The following is a 19209-nucleotide window of genomic DNA, read 5'->3' as shown; positions in this document are numbered from 1 at the left end:
TTTGTCGCTGCGATCAGTTGCGCGAATTCAAACTACAATGCAGGTCAAAAGTAGTTGGGACACCTGTCCAATAATCATGTATTCCAAGTAAAGTTGGCTTTTTGGGGTCACAATTGGAGCGTACCACCCCCCTCCCCCCCAAACAATGTTGGAAGATGCAGATAAACAGTATTTTTGTTGAAATCTGTGTTGTAGTGTCAAATCTCAACATTGCTTGGGGGGGAGGGGGTGGGGGGAGATTATTTCAGTAGTATCTCGCTAAGTGTCCCAACACTTTTGACCTGCATTGTCTGAAAACGACTAGTTGGGAAAAAGTGCTGTTAACGTGGTCAAGGGAGGAATTTCAAGCTAGAGTTTTAAGAGCTTTTGATTGTATTTGTACTGAAACTATAGATAACACAATTGCCAGTTTGAACAAAAGGATAGAAGCTATCCTTGCCTCTAAAGGCGGTAGAACCAAATATTAATCACGCAATGCGGAACTGTGAAAACTGAACATGCTTTATTATTTACACTTCAGTATATTCTGTGAATTTCTAAAGCGTGTAAAGCGTAACTTCATTTTCATGCTATCTGAGGAAAATGCTTGTGTAAATAGTAATTGTCACTTTGTAAAACTCGTGACAACGAGAAGTTTATCACATGCGTGACATTTGCATTTTGTTGACGTAAAGAACTGAACATTACTCACTACAATACTCACTTTAAATAGTGAAGATTTATGCAAATTGAAAACGTATTTGACATTAAATGAACACAAATTTTGAAAGTATGTATGTTTTCTTTAGTTTGAAGAAACTATTTCTTTCATTATATGAGTTATTGCGCATTTTCAACTCAGTACTCAGTAAAAGCACAAGAAAAGAAAGCTATTAATTAGCTCTTTATATAAAACATTCAATTTACTGAGTAATGTTGTAAACTCTATTCCGACAGGTTCCTTTGGAGCGCATTATACAATAATTGTTTTTATATACTCAACAAGAGTAGCCGGCCATAGTTTATTTTTAAACACTGTTCTTCATTGATGCGAAATGAATGCAAACGTTACTGAGTATTGTCGAGAGCATCATGTCGCCGTCAGTCAGCAATGTAAACATTGCTAGAATTCTCTAGAATGAATCGTGCAAAACAATGTGCACAGGGCGCGATTTCTCGCTGTTCACTCTGTGAAATGGGCTTCCAGAACCGGAAAAAAGACCATCTAATGTCCATCATGTTTGTGTTTGTCTGATCTATTGCACCGGCTCTAATGAAAACAATCGGGGCATCCGATGTAGCAAAAAAAGGCGTGTCGCGCGTTAGTTCAATATCTCTTAAACAAAAGTTCTTTGGTGCGGGTAAATGGATTGTATCGCCCTCTAGCGCCTGGAGAAGATCAGCCCACGCGATTATTGTTGGATTCCACCGAAAGTCATTCAAAAGAATGACTTCTGCTTGTTCCGCGCCAACCCATGCGAAGGAGCCCGTTGCTGGATTACAGAACGTGTTATAAATTATTTTCAATGGCGATAACATAAAAGTCTTTCCAGAATTGGCAGTTCCATATAAATAAATATTCCGGAATTTTCCTCGACCTTTAGACAGGGCTGTATAAATCGCATTGCAGAAAACCGAGGGGATTATTCCTTGGTTGTCGAGAACCTCATTTGCTCACTTGCTTTCAGAGCCGCGCGCTCACAGTATAACACGATTTCTATGTAAACAACAGACCTTGTGGGCAGCGGATGGCATATCCGATTTAATAAACAAAACACCACGTTTTGAACTCTTTGAAAGTGAAATAAAGCTCATCGTTTCGTAAGCGTTACAACAGTGTGAACATGCAAGTTGTTATTTTTCACCCCGACTCACTGATCTGCATGGTATTCATTTGTCTATCTTTTTCCTGATATACACCTGTTGCGCCTTTCCCGTATCCATACTCTAATATGACAATACGAAAAGTGCGGCAATTGAAATTCCTTGTATATTGTTCACAAATATGTTCTTCTTGCTTACCAAACAAGAGTTCTCATAGGAAGCCCCGCTTTTCATCGACCAATAGGCCACAAACCTGATCTCTTTCAAATACTCACTTTCAGACAATGCAGGTCAAAAGTAGTTGGGACACCTGTCCAATAATCATGTATTCCAAGTAAAGTTGGCTTTTTGGGGTCACAATTGGAGCGTACCACCCCCCTCCCCCCCAAACAATGTTGGAAGATGCAGATAAACAGTATTTTTGTTGAAATCTGTGTTGTAGTGTCAAATCTCAACATTGCTTGGGGGGGAGGGGGTGGGGGGAGATTATTTCAGTAGTATCTCGCTAAGTGTCCCAACACTTTTGACCTGCATTGTAGTTTGAATCCGTGCGACTGATCGCAGCGACAAAATGAGTGAAAGCAGCGTTGTTGCAGAGTGTGTACTCTTCAGTACACACGGAGCGACTTGTTGCCTAGTGTATCCAGACCTTAACTCCATATACGAATGCTAAGCATGAACCAATTCTTAAATAGACAAACACAGTGGACTGAAGATCTTTCACAATACTCTCTAACAACAAAGGAAACTTTTTCTAGTCCTGAAAGCGTTCACGGTAATAGGCCTTGACTGAAAAATTCTGTTTTTTCACATCGTTACGATTTCAAAGAAAGGAGATGTAGGGATACAAGTGTCACTCGCTTGCCGTAGCATTAACGAGGAGTGGCACTGAGCCTCATTCTTTGTTCGCTTATTGTTTTTGAGGTGTGGTTGGCTCTTCATTTAGATTCCATTACCATGGACGCCGACGAAAACATGCACGAGAAGAGGAGAAAGAGCATGAGGGACAACTTAAGTTAATGACTTATCATATGATTTTCATAGTGACCAAGAAGTAGCACATCACTACTGAACTCCTCTTGACAAATCCAGCAGATGTGTTTTTCAACCTGACCAGACTGGGTTTGTGTGGACATGTTGTCTTGAATAGAATCCGTGGCATTCTTGTGAGTTCTTTTATGTTTCCTTAAACTTCCGACGCGCCTAAAAAACGTGTTGCACTCCTCGCATTCATATGCCTTCTCATTAGTATGAACTCTTTCATGTCTCTTTAAATGTCCTGCTTGACTAAAACACTTACCACACTGTTTGCATTCATAAGGCTTCTCTTCACTATGAACTCTTTCATGTTTTCTTAAACTTCCGTAGCGCCTAAAAAGCGTGTGGCACTGCTTGCATTCATATGCCTTCTCTTGAGTATGAACTCTTTTATGTCTTCTTAGAAGTCCGGCTTGACTAAAACACTTGCCACACTGTTTGCATTCATAAGGCTTCTCTCCAGTATGAACTCTTTCATGGATCCTTAGATGCCCTGCTTGACTAAAACACTTGCCACACTGTTTGCATTGATATGGCTTCTCTCCAGTATGAACTCTTTCATGTGCCCTTAAAGTTCCTCGTTGACTAAAACACTTGCCACACTGTCTGCATTCATAAGGCTTCTCTCCAGTATGAACTCTTTCATGTGTTCTTAAATTTTCTGCTTGACTAAAATACTTGCCACACTGTTTGCATTGATATGGCTTCTCTTCATTATGAACTCTTCCATGGGTCCTTAGATGCCCTGCTTGACTAAAACACTTGCCACACTGTTTGCATTCATAAGGCTTCTCTCCAGTATGAACTCTTTCATGTGTCCTTAAATGTCCTGCTTTGCTAAAACACTTGCCACACTGTTTGCATTCATAAGGCTTCTCTCCAGTGTGAACTCTCTTATGTTTCGTTAGATGTCCCGCTTGACCAAAACTCTTCCCACATACAAGACATCTGTACGCTTGGGCTATTTTATGCCTCGAAAATCCTGGCATCCTGCTTTAGTGCTGTTTGTTATCTGAAACGTAATTAAAAACACCTCAGTATGACAGAAAAGTTGTAGAAAAAGTTTCACGCTGTCAGCAATTTTCCCCCCAAAAAGGAAATTTTGAATTTAAAGTCTTTACAACAGGTAAAAAGCAGAAAGTTACTAACATCTCATTTGGCTGTTTGGTCATGATAAACGTGTTTATGGTAGTTTACAACACTCGTACATGCACAAATACTAGATGTCTCTCGTTAAATAGTGCCCTGGGTTCTCTCTGGGTCCCTCGAATACTACAATGACAACTGTCCAGAAAAGTTGGAAGCTTATCTCTTGTCCTTAAAGCATCAATCATCCTATGATTCATTAAAATTTTCAACTCTATTTTAAGAGCGGCTTTCTGTAACTATCAACTATCGCCATGCAAGATAGAAAAATTCGATTTTCTCAAACTTTGCCATAATAAAGGGCTTTGCTAACTTGTTGCAAAAATTGAACTTTGAAGTTGTTTGGATTTTTATTTTCTTGTCGAGACGAGGTTTAGTAATTTTTTCTCACAGCGTCCAAAATCGGTCCTGAAATTGCACGCCGTCAGGGTCCGAATGAATTGTTGTCAGATTATATCAATGACATGCATGAACTATTCAGCGGACTAAACATGGCCGAGGTGGACAAAGTAACGTACTTTACCGAGGGATTGATACAATCAGTGAAAGTAAAGGTTCTGGAGCGAATGCCGGAAACGCTTTTACAAGCAGAGGAAGTGGCCCGTACTGTTGATTCAATCTCGCGACGTATGACTGGCAACACGGAGAATAGCCAGATTGAACGATTGATTGAAGCCATTAACTGTAGTCAGCAGGTACCCGCCAACACAACAGGTGCCTGTGTTCCGCCCAATGCATCTCAACATCAGTCTCTTCAGGCGCAAATGGAGACACTAACAAAGAAGTTAGCCGAACTTTCACCTACAACTACAAATTCAAACAAAGTCGCCGCGTATTCAGAACCCCAACGGGACTATCAAGATAAGTTTGACCCTACGGAAATGATGAAGCGTATCGAACGTATGGAAAGCCACCTGCTGAATCAAATTACCAGTTTGGATAGACGGGTGGATGCACGCCTTAATGGTTTTGCACAGCGTTGACAAGAGATGCGAGGCGATCAGGAGAGATCAAGAGATGGTCAACCTGTGTGTTTTTCTTGTGGCACGAGTGGCCACTATCAGGGCAGTTGTTCACAATGAAGAAACCGTGAAAGACAGCCGGCACCCAGGTACGCATTACCCGCCCCCGATACAAGTATGCGGTCAACGGGATTTCAAACACGCCCACGAGCCTTGCCCCCACCGTGACAACCGAACCGTGTCGCTGCTTTTGACAATGAAAGTGATCCTTCATTGGGACAGTTCATGGATGTCACGGTGCCCAACAGCCAAGTTGAAGACGCGAGTGAACTCGGCGGACCTGAACACCCCGGTGATTGGGATTATTACTAAGATTACGAAACCAGACAGGAAGGGTACGACTGCATGGATGACTTTGACCTTGGGCCTGGTGAAGGAGAAACTATGTTGCAATCAGCCGTCTCAGCGCTGACAGAAGGTCCGAAAGACACCTTGACCGCTGACCAGTTTCTACTGCCCTGTGACTAGTTTACCCAACCTTGGTTAACCCTGCTACCTACCGAGCCACCATCCACAGATTTTACATCCACCCCGGGGTTGCATAAGTCAGATCAAACCCTCAAGAACAGCCACAGCACCTCTCCTTTCCAAGAGGATACCACTGAGCAGCTAGATCTACCCCTATTTGATTTACCGCCGCTGTCAGACGAGGAATACGCGTCCCACGACGAAAGCGAGTGCGTGGCCGTGTTTGATCTACCAGCTCCAGTTCCATATCCATTGTGGCCTACAGACAGGCACACCCAGACTACCGACACTGGAGATTTAAGGCACCATGATAGTGATCCTCAGACCCCACCACCAGTAATGGTTGTCAAACTGCCTCCAGAAGATGTCAAGCCGCCTCCCTCTCCAGGGATCGAAGATGACTGCTCGCCTGATTTATCAGACTCTTGGGAACTGCAGGAAATCGTGATTGAGCATCCCAGTCCCCGACCAGAAAAACCTAGCTTCGCAGAAGTAGTTTCCAGGGTACCTCCATCATTGCAGACAGATAGGACCATACAGTATTTGACAGCCAAAGGCGACGATTCACCACACACACACATTGCTAAACAGGGGCAGGGAAGGAAAAACAAACCTGGATTGACCTGTGGAGGGGTTGACACAGGAAGCCCAGCCTTTGTTGATCCTGGGATTAAGACACGGGACTCAACTGAGAACCCAGTTACAGTTATGGATGGCAGAGGCACGTCCGTCAATGAAGTCCACCATGCAGACAGCAGTACCAAGCCATCACAGACCCCCCAAACAATTCCCAAGACAGTACAGGGGAACCGATCGAATTCCCTCAGACCTGACGCTGGAAAACCTACTAGAACTTTCAATAAGAACACAGGCGCTAGCTCCACCAGGAAGAGCAAACCTCAAGATCTTACAGTTGAAGTTCGAATCAGAGGAAAGCCTACAGGTCGACAATACGACCAACAACCATGACCGAGAATCCAAGATGGAAGACCAATTTGCTTCAAATGCAACAGTCCTGGTCATTATCAGTATAACTGTCCTGAGAATGTTTATTACAGTAGCTACCACCAGCGTGATTTACCACAACAACAGCTCCCACAAGAATATCCAATCCCATCCCAGCCATGGCCGGCTGCCCAGGCATCATCTGACAACATTGCAGCTAATCCGAGAGAGAATCAGTGTTTCAATGGTTCCCGTTCAGCTGGAGGTACTGAGATCCCAGTAGGCCCGGCACCACGGAAAAGGGTAGTTTATGTGTGTGCGTTTAATACCTTTTCCGGAAAGAAGCGTTTTCCCAGACACACCAATCGACCAAGGAACCAGACACCCCACGCGGGAACGTTCCACCATCGCGATCAAACTTCCGGTAATCAGTTACCTGAGCCCTACAAGCACGTTTACAAAGGAGACATTAAAGTCACCGTTTCTTCGCCCACTGAAGGAGATCTAAAGAAAATCAACCGTCAAGTGACGATCATCAGCAAAGAAGAGCCCCTATCAGAACAAATACCTCAGATACAAACGTGCAACACTAGCAACAATGTCCAACAACCAGAGAAGAAGAGGCACGTAGCGGAATTTGTGAGTAGTAATGTGTTCCTAAGTGGAAAGTTACAAGGTCATCCAGTCGACTTACTCATAGACACTGGAGCATGTGTTTCCGCTATAAACGAAAACCTTATGAAGAAGATCTATGGTCGTGAGTACGCAGCAAAAATGACCGATGGGTTAGTTCCGTCTGTTAACACAATCAGTGGCGACAGAGTACCTGTGTTAGGACAGATTGACATACCAGTGGAAATAAATGGTGTTGTGTACCATAGCCAGTTCCATGTTAAACAAAACCTTCCTTATGAAGCAATACTTGGATCAGATTTCTTAGTCAAGAAGGATGCTGTGATAGATGTGAAAAACAAGTGCGTTTCCCTAGTAGATAAGTCCTAAAAAAGTGAACGTGTAATGGCCACCTACGTCTATCGACCTTTCAAGAAGGCTAAACCCGCCAAATTGATGTCTGCTGTAAAGACCGACTTTGATGATCACAAGAAAGCTCAGCGACTAACTAATTTGCCAAGAAACACAACAGAGTGTAGAAGTGTACATGGGTCTCTTACCTCGTCGTTATGGCTGTTGTTCCTGGTTGTACTATATCTATGCGCAACTTCGCAAGCCAAGAGCCTAGAAAGAATGCGGCCAGTAAAGGAGACCAAGAGCTGCGAGTGTTACAGTGGTAACCGAATAGTATTCAACGCATCGGAAAACGTTTCTACGCGTTCCCTTGAGCACGATAGCGAGTTGATGACCAGAATATTTGCCCACAACTGGCAAGATCCCTTTAACTCTGCGAAATTCAAGTCCAATTTTTCATGTTTGCCTTTAGCCCCAACCCTATTAAGTGATATGAGTACAAGAGTAGGCAAGCTGGCCTGCGAGCTCAAGAAAGAAAGAACCCGAGCAGTAAGACAATTCTGTGTTAAAGAGATCCCGAAATCATTCGTTGCCAGTCATAAGTCATAAGAGTGTTCAAAGTACTAGAAACGTTTAAGTGAAGATAAGATTTAGGTTTAGCAATGTTAGAGGAAATCAACATTGATTTTTTGAAAGATTACGTGTTGATGCACCAGTGTGCTACCAAGATTTATTGACATTCGTTCATTGTCAGAGTAAGTTATGCATGCGCAAGCCTTTTTTTATGAACCCCGAGGCCGCTATATTAGGTAGCTCGGTTTATGCCGCAGTTCAGGCACAAAACCAAATACAAAATTTTAAAAACCACCAAAAAACAACAACAAAATTACAAAACCATTTCAAAACCAAAAAAAAAAAAAAAAAAATCAAAGCAGTACATGTAACTAATTACTTTTCAAATTTTCATCGCTGTGCTTTTTCCAAATTACTTGTTTTCTTTCTTTCTTTTATTGCTCGACCCAGGAGGGTTTCGAGCTAAGGTGGGAGGAATGTGATGAGAGGATTTATAGATATTTAGTTTAATTTGCTTTGCTGACAAAAATATAAAAACCAACGTAGAAAATATTACGTTCCTTAGTTTTAAGTTCAATAAACCGTAAACACAACCTGTAGTATTCATTTAGGCGTAAACGGTTCTTATAAGATCATAACTGTAATTAAGCGTTGAAGTGTTATTGTAACCTGCGCTAGCCTTTTGTTAAACTGTTATCCACCTGTGTAGCTTTTGATAGTAATTAATGTTTCAGGATAAGCTTAGATTTTATCCAATAGCCGTTCAGAAATGATTGTTGTATTCTGTAATCTGACTCGTTGGCAAATGATGTAATTCGAACGCTTTACCGAGCTTAGGCTTAAATACAAGTGCTTTGTAAGATTTTCTTTGGTTACATCCTAGGATACATCCTTGGTTAGATCCTTGGTTATAGTTTTGGTATTAAACCCTACGGTGGACCCAAGTTCTGTGTGGTTTTACTGTCTCAGAGAAATTCGCTTGCCGTAAGAGATCTCGGTCCTTCCCGCAGCCAGCGACTGTTCCCCAGGAGAAAGGCCTTTACCGAAGTGTTTTTGAAGAGTTTCCCCGTCCGTCCGTGTTTCCGTTTTGTGAAGGCAAAACCTGTTTTCACATCACTTGGTTGCAAAGCTGATATGAATCATAACGTTGCCCTATTTTCCTACTTTAGCCTGGAACGTTCAGTGCAGTCGATTAGTATTTCATTATTACCTTACAGGAGTGTTTGATATCGACAAAACTCATCTTGAACTGACTATTTGTCCGAGGCACCGTGACCTGTTTGGGGTTAGATGGTGATCTAACAAAAAGAACTCTGCTGCTCTGAGTTCATGGTGTTCGTGCTTAAGCAGAGAACGCCGGGGGTATTACCCTGTCCCGGCCCGTCACCATTTTATCGTTTTCAATGTTTCAGAAAAAATAAAAAAAAAAATAAAAAGGATGCTACCTAGCGAAACCGTTACAGTGACGCCAAAGTCAGCCCGATGTAGGTAACTGTGTAGCGTGCGCTACAGGAGTAATTGCTGTATGCCATCCTTCGGACGTATAACTGTGGGGTCCAAGTTACTTGAGAATCCTTTTCTGTTGGTGTTTGATATTACTAGAGTCAAACCTCCCGTAAGCGACCACCCAAACAAAATGTCAAGCCTAGGTGGTCTCTTACGGGAGGTGGTCGCTTACGAGAGGTCAGACCACAAGGGGTCAATGGTTCGCCTGTGATAAATTAACCAATAAGACGATTAAGACATTCACGTCCCCTGAACTACCCGCCAAGAATGTACATGTGATAATGTTACAAAGGTCAATTTTCCAACTCCTAACAGGGGATAGATATGAGGACTTTTGTCGCGTATGTGACAAGTGGTCGCTTACGGGAGGTTAAAAACAAAAACAAAGTCTAAAAGTGGTCGCGGTCGCCTACAAGAGGTGGTCGCTTACGAGGCGTTCCAACTACATGTATAGTGATTTGACTGGGGATATTTTGGTATTTTGAAAAAGTGGTAGATCAAGAGAGGTGGTCGCTTACGAGAGGTGGTCGCAAGGGAAGGTTCGACTGCATGAGGTAAAAGGCGGGAGGGTAACTTGGGACAAAGTGCATAAGAAAAACGTGGGATGCCTGTGTCTCGCTGTTACGGTGTAACTAGGCAACAGTTTTGAATTTTAATGAATGTTCGGTATACGCATCCGGACTTAATCTTCTAAAATGCTGGAATTATCTCATCTAGATAACCTCGACTGAGGTAAGAAGTACTTCAAGATATTGAGTTTACTATATTTATCATAAGTTTTCCTCAAGTTGTTTGTCGATAATGATTTTTACAACTGATATTATGTTGCGTGCATTCCTAGGCTTCGCAATTTAAAATAAACTGTACATAAAGCTACGAAAATGGTCATTTTATCTTGATACTGATTTACACAGACGAAAACTGACATCGCACACCATTTAATACACCATCTAACAGTTTTTGGATAACCTTTTGCGATAGTGCTCACGGCGTGGAAAGTCGGTGTCAAAACAAACTAGCTTGATCACTTTGGTTTGAAGACTGAGGACGCTCGCAGAATTTGTCATTTCATTTACCCAAGCTAGTTTCTCGATAAAAGCTAAAACAAATGATACTTTCGGTTGGAATAATAGCTTCGATAGGCAAACCCATCTATTGCACTAGTTTTCGAGAAATGTTTGTCAGTTTATATTACCTGATATGTGGTTGTGTAAACAAATCAAAATGAAACCGGTACACTTACAATTGGCAACAAAAATGGTCGTTTCGCACTGGTATTGACTTTAATGTGTGATATAATATATTACTCAGATATCTGAGGGACACAAAAGAGTTTTTACGTACATTTAACACAGAGTTGAACTTTTTTATATAAGTTAACCGTGATAATACTCGCACATGGCGGGTCAACATGCGCGAGTGTCTTGTTTTTAACACGCTCTCACAATTTGCCGTTTCATTTACCCAAGCTACATTTTCGGTAAAAGCTAAGATAAAATGATACTTTTGGCGGTAATAATAGTTTTGATAGGTAAATTCATGTACCAGATCGATTGTTTTGCCCACGAATCTGGCCAAAATTGAACGTCACGCAATACTTCCGCGAGGCATAATTTTGGAAATTCAGGATCAAAATTCATTGAGACCTAACAGCTCTAAATCGCCGTTGAAGGATGACATTTTAATGGCATGCATCAGTTTTTGCTAGTACGGTTTCCGTTTTGGTTTGCTTGCCTTCGATAAAAGTGCAATTTCAGGACCGATTTCGGACGCTGTGAGAGGAAATTACTAAACCTCGTCTCGACAAGAAAATAAAAATCCAAACAACTTCGAAGTTCAATTTTTGTGTCTACGGCTTCTGAAGAAGCGTAGACACTATGTCATCGGGTTAAGTGAAAGAGTGAAAGAGTGTAAGAGTGTAAGAGTGTATAAAAATGCCACAGGACTCCCAAATGGAATACTATCGAAAGCCGATGCTAATCCTCGACTGACCGAGATCTAAGCGATTGTATTTGCGGATCAGGACAATGGCGACAATACGGTAAATGATGTTTTCCGATGTTGATTTGCTTTTTACAAATAGTTTAAGTGATGATTTGAACCAGAATTCTGTAACTTCTGTAATTTTCATCGCAAACGTGCCCGAATTTACTGGGAGTGATCGCTTTGAACAAACGCGGAGTGTCTTTAAATTTTACATGCGTGTTTGCACGCACGCCAAAAAAACTGAAAGTTTTTTGCCTCTAATAGCAAATGCATCGTTTCTTTCAATAAAATGTTTTTTTTGGAAAGCTTTTTGTTGATTTTTGTGTCTTTGTCAATTCACATATGCGTTTGAGAAGCGACAAATGCGTAATCAAGGACAATTTGCATAAACGGGTTGAAATTTGATATGCCAAAGGTCTTCATCAACATGCTATGAATTTTGGCAATACAGTCGAACCTCCCGTAAGCGACCACCCATAATGTCAAGGATATGTGGTCGCTTACGGGAGGTGGTCGCTTACCAGAGGTCAGACCACAGGAGGGGGGGGGGGGGGGGGTGAGGGGGTCTAACGCTTTTGCCAGTGCTTATCGAAACCCAAAGTAAAAACTTTTCTTTAGACTGCCTGACTTAAAAGCAAACAGTAAGCGGCATGTTTGCAATGTTACATTGCAAGCGTAACACATCAACAACTTTGGCGTTTGTTTGTTACATAATCCAGTTGACGTTCTTTATCGCCACAATTTTTTTGTTGGATAATTCAAGGTTGAAAGAGTCATCACCGGTCGTGCATGTACATGCATGCTATTTACAAGATAAGAGAGTTTCTTTCCTATAAGGGATTCAACCTGATTAAAGTTTATTTCACTGTACATCATAGTGCATGTATATGTAATGATGTGGGCCAATATGTTACAGTCAATTTCAGCCTGGGAGAGAAACAGCAGATTGTGTGTCCAGTGGTCGCCTACGGGAGGTTAAAAACAATTGAAAATTTTAAAGAATTATCTCTAAAAGTGGTCGCTTACGGGAGGTGGTCGCTTACGAGAGGTGGTCGCCTACGAGAGGTTCCATCTATAGTGATTTGACTTGAAAACTTTTGGTATTTTGGAAAAGTGGCCGCTAATGAGAGGTGGTCGCTGACGAGGGGTGGTCGGAAAGGGAGGTTCGACTGTATTTTTACGTTCAAGTGTGTTTTTTGGCAAATGATTAATAGGTAACCATATTATTTTACGTCAGAAAACATTTGTTTAATCATTCCAACTTAATATGCAGTTAATTTTGGAAGGCAACGATATTTATTTATCTACTGCGCATTTTATTCAGTTTAAACCGCTCTAGGAAAAAGTTAATTGATGCGAAAACTATGGAAACACGACAGAAGTCAAAGGGTTAAAGAATGATACTTGCCATTCATAAGTTCTGTATAGATTAATTAATAGTTTCTGTTGCATTTTATGCAACAGATTAGAACTTTGCTTTCAGTACTTTATGTTTAGAACTTTGCTGCATTGCTTTCAGCACAAAGTTGTGGTTTACGTTGTAAGATTATATTTAACAAATTGACGGCAGTTTTCTATGGTCTATACTCTTATAGACCATAAAATGACGTCAAAAAATGTTCAAAACTCAAGTGGAACCACGAGCCGCAGGCGAGTGGTTTCACTGCCAAGTTTTGGACATTTTATGGCATCATTTTATGGTCTATAAGAGTAAAGACCATAGAAAACTGCCATCGATTTGTTTTTTTACAATTATATGGAAAAAGTACGAGCGGAATTGACTATTTTTTTCGTTGAGAAAGCGCGCGCGTTACATCTGACGTCATTTTTATTGTCTGTACTCTTATAGACAATAGCTACGAGCCAATCAGCACGCGAGAATTTGGACAGTTATTGTAAAAAATATATTGTTTATGTTAGAACAAAGTTACAGTTCTCTTCATACAAAATGTTTGTGGTAAACGATACCAGCTTAATCTCTTCTCACCAGTATTCTGTGCAACATTTTTACAACCATTTTTTTTATCTCTGTCCTATTTCCACTCCTCCCTCTTCGTTTTCATTTCAGTCTTATTTCCCTTTTCTTCAATTCTTTTATATCACATTTCTATACCAGTACTGCAGTAGACACATGCAGTCTGAGACTGCCTATTTTTGTAACAAGTTAGCAGAGCCCTTTATTATGGCAAAGTTTGAGAAAATCGAATTTTTCTATCATGCATGGTGATAGTTGATAGTTACAGCAAGCCGCTCTTAAACGGACAACTAAGACAAAAGAAAAACAGCGACAATCCGGCAATCATTTTGTGTTGTTTATTCTGTTTCTTTTATCTGGAACAGCTAAGATAAAACTGGATGATTGAATTAATACTGAGCAATTTAACAACCAAGGCTTCCACCAACAGTCACATTGCAACAAATCTTGCTTATAAAAGGAGCATACCTATAACATTCTATTTTTGGTTATGTTGGTTATTTTAGGCCCTAAAGGAACTAAAACTTATTACTGTACACAGACCTTTTAATTATTCAGTTATTTATAGGCTGATTGTATTAAGCTAACTGCACTGCAGTGTGCAGACCTGAGTTTAATTGGTTACAACACCAAGTTGTAACCGTTTAATTTATCAGTCAGGATTATCTGACAATTAGCATTCTTACTATCATGTGGGTCATTCACTAAATAAAGAACTGAACCAAGAGGGAGACTGTAAGATGATATGCACGTATATGCATACTGCAGTCTGGACCATTCTTATAAGCTAATTAACATACTGTAGGTTCCCTGTTTCCTTGTTTGGTTCCTCACATGCGAGGAACCAGCCATCATCATCCTTAACGTACTGTATATACATGTACACATTGTGGATATCAAACACCACTGCGACACAACTTGAATTTGTCTGCTTGAGGTTTGCTTGCTCTACAACATGAACATGTCCTGGATGCTTATGACGACAACTGCTGGCATTCATATCGTGGCGAAATGCAACTGTTCATGTTTCCTAAGTTATTTTTTAGTGCTCATTCTTTGAGCTACCTGTGGCAGACTGCCATGTTATGTTTTAAGCCTGGTAAATATGGCAGACAGGATGCATGGCATGTTAAATATGGTATGATGAATATGGCATGGAAGATGCACACCATATATAGTATTCTAGTCCATGTGAGCAGCTTTTGTTTTACCTCTTTTGCTACCACCTTACAGGATGCTTTTGCATGCAGGATGCATGCGATAAACAAACTTGTTGATGTAGTGATGTTGTTGATGTGGTGATGTAAACCCTTTCGTTCATTTTATCTCACCCACACATATTTCAACTTGCAAAGGCTCATGGTATTGATGATGCCTGAAAGTTCTTCTTAGTTTAAACAAAGTTCAATTTGAAAGGAATCATGAATAAAGAAAAGGTTTTTATTTTGTCATCTGTCCTAGCCCAGAGGTTTCACTGTGTGGGTCACATACAAGTATGCAACGGCATTATTCAACTCACTGTAACACTGCCCAAATATGGTCAGTGGTGCACTTGATATACATCCTCGGTACACAGCAGATGCCCTGCGATGTATGTCATGTTATGTGGCAGGGAGAAAATTGGCAAAATAAAGATAGTCTCCAGCTTTTCTGCAATAAAACTATGCTTTTTTGTTAATGATTGAGTGGAATAATAAAACAATTCTGCTCAATATTGCAGGCAATACTTAGTGCCATTTCACAGGATAAATGTTTAACCCAATTGATATTTTCTCCACAATCAATGTCCATGTATGGTATACCATTTTAAAAAGCTACGCATGAGTGTATTTCATAACTGATATAATTATCAATGAGAAAAGTTATGGCTTTGAGATAAATGGCCTTAAAACGTAAAAATTTAAAAGTCCAAAATCGTCCTAATCCTTTTGTATATTAGGTATACCCCAAAACTATAGCTTATTTTGCAGTTCTCAACATCTTCATTAATGTGAGAGCTTCTAGGGGAAAAAATTGGAAAGTTATGGGGGTGGTCAACCATATCACATTTGGGAGGGGGTTACGTTTTTTCCTTTTAATAAGTAGATCTTTACAAGACCATCTTGGTGTCAAAAATTCATAGAAATCTGTCTAATATTGAAAGAGTTATGGCATTATGTGCCAATTGCCACTCTTAGGGATTAAAGGGTTAATGTGCAATATTAAAAACTATCACTGTTAAAAATGAATCAGGTCAATTTTAATCAGCTTCTCTATAACTATAATAAATATTGTTAGTGTAATGTTATTGAGGCATAAATCAGGCTAGATTATAAGCACAATACATTTAATGAATCGACACAAATCGACACTTCAATTCAATTCAATTCAATTGATCAATTCAGTTGTAATGCAGACAGCTTCCCCTTGCCCTGTCTCAGTGAAGTTCACATTTCTAGCTAAATGCAAAAACCTCACCAAGACAGAAATAAGGAGCTGGTCTTGAGGGTCTCTGCCTTAGACAGAGACGACTAAAGTCACATTCGACCAATTTGAAGGCATATGTGTTAAGCAGTTCATTTAGCTTGACAGTGAAAGTACATAATAATGCATCAAGTTCACCATTTTTTTTCCTGTTTTGTAACAGTAATAATAATAATAATAATAATAATAATAATAATAATAATAATAATAATAATTATAATAATAATAATTATAATAATAATAATAATAATTTAAAATGGAATGAGCAATAATAAAAACAAACAACACTGCAATGTCTTTATGATGCCATTGGCTCTTGACATTTGAAATTGACAATGGCGTCTTGAAGCCACCAAAACACTGTTCATTTTTATTATCACTCATTTAATTTAAAATAGAGCGGTTTTCATTTGAGTGTCAAAAGTCATTTCGCATGGTTTGCTTTGGTTTTAAATAAACAAAAGAAATATATAAACCAACTTTGTTTAACGAGGGTGACACTTAACAGTCTGACGCTTGACAAACCTGTGACGCTCGGATTGAATTGGAAATATAATTGATTGGGATTGGAAATTGAAAATGTTGGTTTTTGTAAAGGGAGGAAAACCGGAAAACCAAGAGAAAAACCCTTGGAGCAAGGACGAGAACCACCAACTTACTCCACACATGACGTTGAGTCCGGGAATCGAACCCGGTTTTTGCATTAATATGCTCTGTGATTGGTTTACACAACTTGTGCCACTTTCTCAACCAATGAGTATCCAAACCAAAACCAATCATGTTTTCGCGACACGCATTTTTCCCATTTAAATTCTGATTGGCTCGTTGTACTGTTTACAACCGTTTCAATTGGCCAGAGTAATTACTTTGGGTTTGGTTTTACAACACTCAAAAAAATTATTGGAAACCGTTCTATCACTCAAAATCAAAATTGATTTGAAATACATGTAATAGCAATAATCAACTTTATTTAGGGAGGGTGACACTTCACAATATACTTATTATAACATGTATCTGAAGAACTAGTCCAGTTCTCAAACATAAGCAAAATATATCAAAATAGAGGATGTACAGGTGTACAACAAATAAAACTCACATAAAATGACTGAATAACAACAAGAGTAAACACTGGATCATTATTGCATTAAACCAAAAATGTTCTATCAAGAAGTATAAAACACCCACTACAGATTACAGAAGAAGGGCAAAATTTAGTGAGCAGATTGCAGACCATGGCAGAAATACAGACTAAGCTGAGGCTAGAACCAGAAAGTCATTAACCCTTTTAGGTCTGAATAAATGAGGTTGGATGGCCTCAAAACAACTCTTACTCGTCTGCTTGTAACCTTCATCTTAGTTTTTACACCAAATAAAATTACTTAGCTTCTTTCATATACGTGTAGCAGGTTAACAAGATGTTTGCATGATTGTGACTAAATAGAACCAAGTATTTAAGGACGGTGCCTACTATTGTTACTGCCCATACGTTCTGCGCATCTCAAGATACTCGGGTTTCCTATGGGTGGTGCCTACTAATACAGGGATAATTTTGCGCGGTTTAAAACTATACGGGGAAAGCAGAACTTAGCAAGTGCTTTTGGTATCTCAAAGGAAAATTAGGGTAACCATGCATTTTTCAGAGATAATTAAACTTCAATTTAGGAAAAAAATCCCATACATTGCTTTATATTTTGGCGCTTTTTAGAGATATCATTGCTTAATTATCTCTGAAAAATGCGCGGTTACCCCCAATTTTCTTTTTCGATTTCAAGAGGCCTTGCTAAGATCTGTTTTTCCCGCATAGTCATAAGCCGCACAAAAATACTTCGGTATTAGTAGGTACTGTCCTTAATTATATTGTTGATGTTTTGTCAATATTTTGACCTCAAAAGATCTTTTGCTGAGCTCTGTGGTTTTTGTCTGTTTATTTGACTTCTTGTTGTTCCTGTTTGGTTTACAGCTGTTTCACCAAAGTTTACATTTTGCCTTGGTCTGCAATCTCTTCCCTGCATTTTCCCATCGGCCTACAGTCTGCATTTCACTCCGGGCCTGTAGTCTGCAGTCTAAAGTCCGCAGTCTTTGTTTTACACTGACCAAATGTTCTATCATCATTAGTTTAAGTTGTCGAGTTGTTTTGCTCAGCGAACCAGCCAAACAAGCCGGCTCATTCTTTAGCCGTCAGGTGTTTATAGTTTTCGGGTAGTGAATATTTTCAAAAGTCAAATTTTACCCCAAAAATCAGCAAACAATGTATCTCCCTGGATAAAGTAGGATTCTCAAACAAAACTCCGATCCACTGTGCATGTATTTGGCAGAATGCTGGTTCTACTCTCCCGAATATCAAATGTGTTGGTTAAAATCTACCATTCCTTCCCTCAATCAATAACCGCTGTTCCCCAATCATTTCTAATACAGCTAAAAGTAAACTGAATAGTTTGTCTTACCTGCAAATAAAGAAATCTTGCCGCTCACTCGATCAACAAACCAAGCACAACAGATCAGCGAAGAACTTTTACCAACGGGGCGGTTACTCAGCCGGGTGGACGCGTTCAATGGTGGACTGGACTTTGGATTGAAGAAGTGTAAGTTGAAATCAATATTTTGGTGGTATTTTGGTAGTATTTGAAATTTGCATAGTTTTGATGTTGTTTACTAGGAACGGATCCCAGAATGCAGCACATCTCGGCTGCTTCACCTGAACCGTCATTTTAACTGGCGTAAATCCTTTTGTTACTGTGCATACGCTGTTCTGCGCGTGTCAGAATGGTTGCCTACTAATTCAAAGGTTTTTCTTTTTAATTTCTTTTCGCGGTATGTGACGATGCAGGAAAAAAAGATGTTAGCAAGGTCTATTTCAATAGAACAGGGAAATTAGGGATAACCACGCATTTATCAGAGATAATTAAGCTTTAATTTGAAAATAAAAAAAATACATTGTTAATAATGTAATTTGAACCGTTTTAGAGTTATTAAAAACTTCTGAACTGTTCGTGGCTAGTCTGACGCGGCATTTCATCTCGACAAAGAGATTCTCCATAGGCCTTTCACAATTTATAGGCAAACTCGTTGAGCATCACGCCCAAAGTCCCGTTCGCAAATTAAAGATGTTAGCAGTCTGGCCCTCTATCGCAGAAGGATTCCCAACCGCACGTAAATATCTTACGGATTACAATCTCGTACCCCGAGTCTTCTTTCCCTTCACTCGAGGTTCGAGATTACAATAAAAACTGAACAAAAATATTCACTTATATCTAGGCACCATCCTTAACAACAGAGGAAGAAAAATAACGGAATTAATCATTCTCGACATTTTTCCTA

General features: G+C 39.9%; 1 protein-coding gene across 1 annotated transcript; it reads right to left on the bottom strand.

Moving 5' to 3' along the window:
- Positions 1–2388: 2388 nt before the first annotated feature.
- Positions 2389–18482, bottom strand: LOC146471356 (uncharacterized). The gene is made up of 2 exons (XM_085120995.1): positions 18336–18482; positions 2389–3853 (listed from the first exon to the last, which is right to left on the bottom strand). Exon 2 carries the CDS (start codon positions 3828–3830, stop codon positions 2820–2822), a length of 1011 nt encoding a protein of 336 aa, XP_084977121.1. The 5' UTR covers positions 3831–3853; positions 18336–18482; the 3' UTR covers positions 2389–2819.
- Positions 18483–19209: the final 727 nt, after the last annotated feature.

Source organism: Pavona decussata, unplaced genomic scaffold, assembly GCF_977016875.1.
Source record: "Pavona decussata unplaced genomic scaffold, jaPavDecu1.1 SCAFFOLD_105, whole genome shotgun sequence".
NCBI classification, from domain to species: domain Eukaryota; kingdom Metazoa; phylum Cnidaria; class Anthozoa; order Scleractinia; family Agariciidae; genus Pavona; species Pavona decussata.
This window is presented reverse-complemented; position numbering and strand designations above follow the sequence as displayed.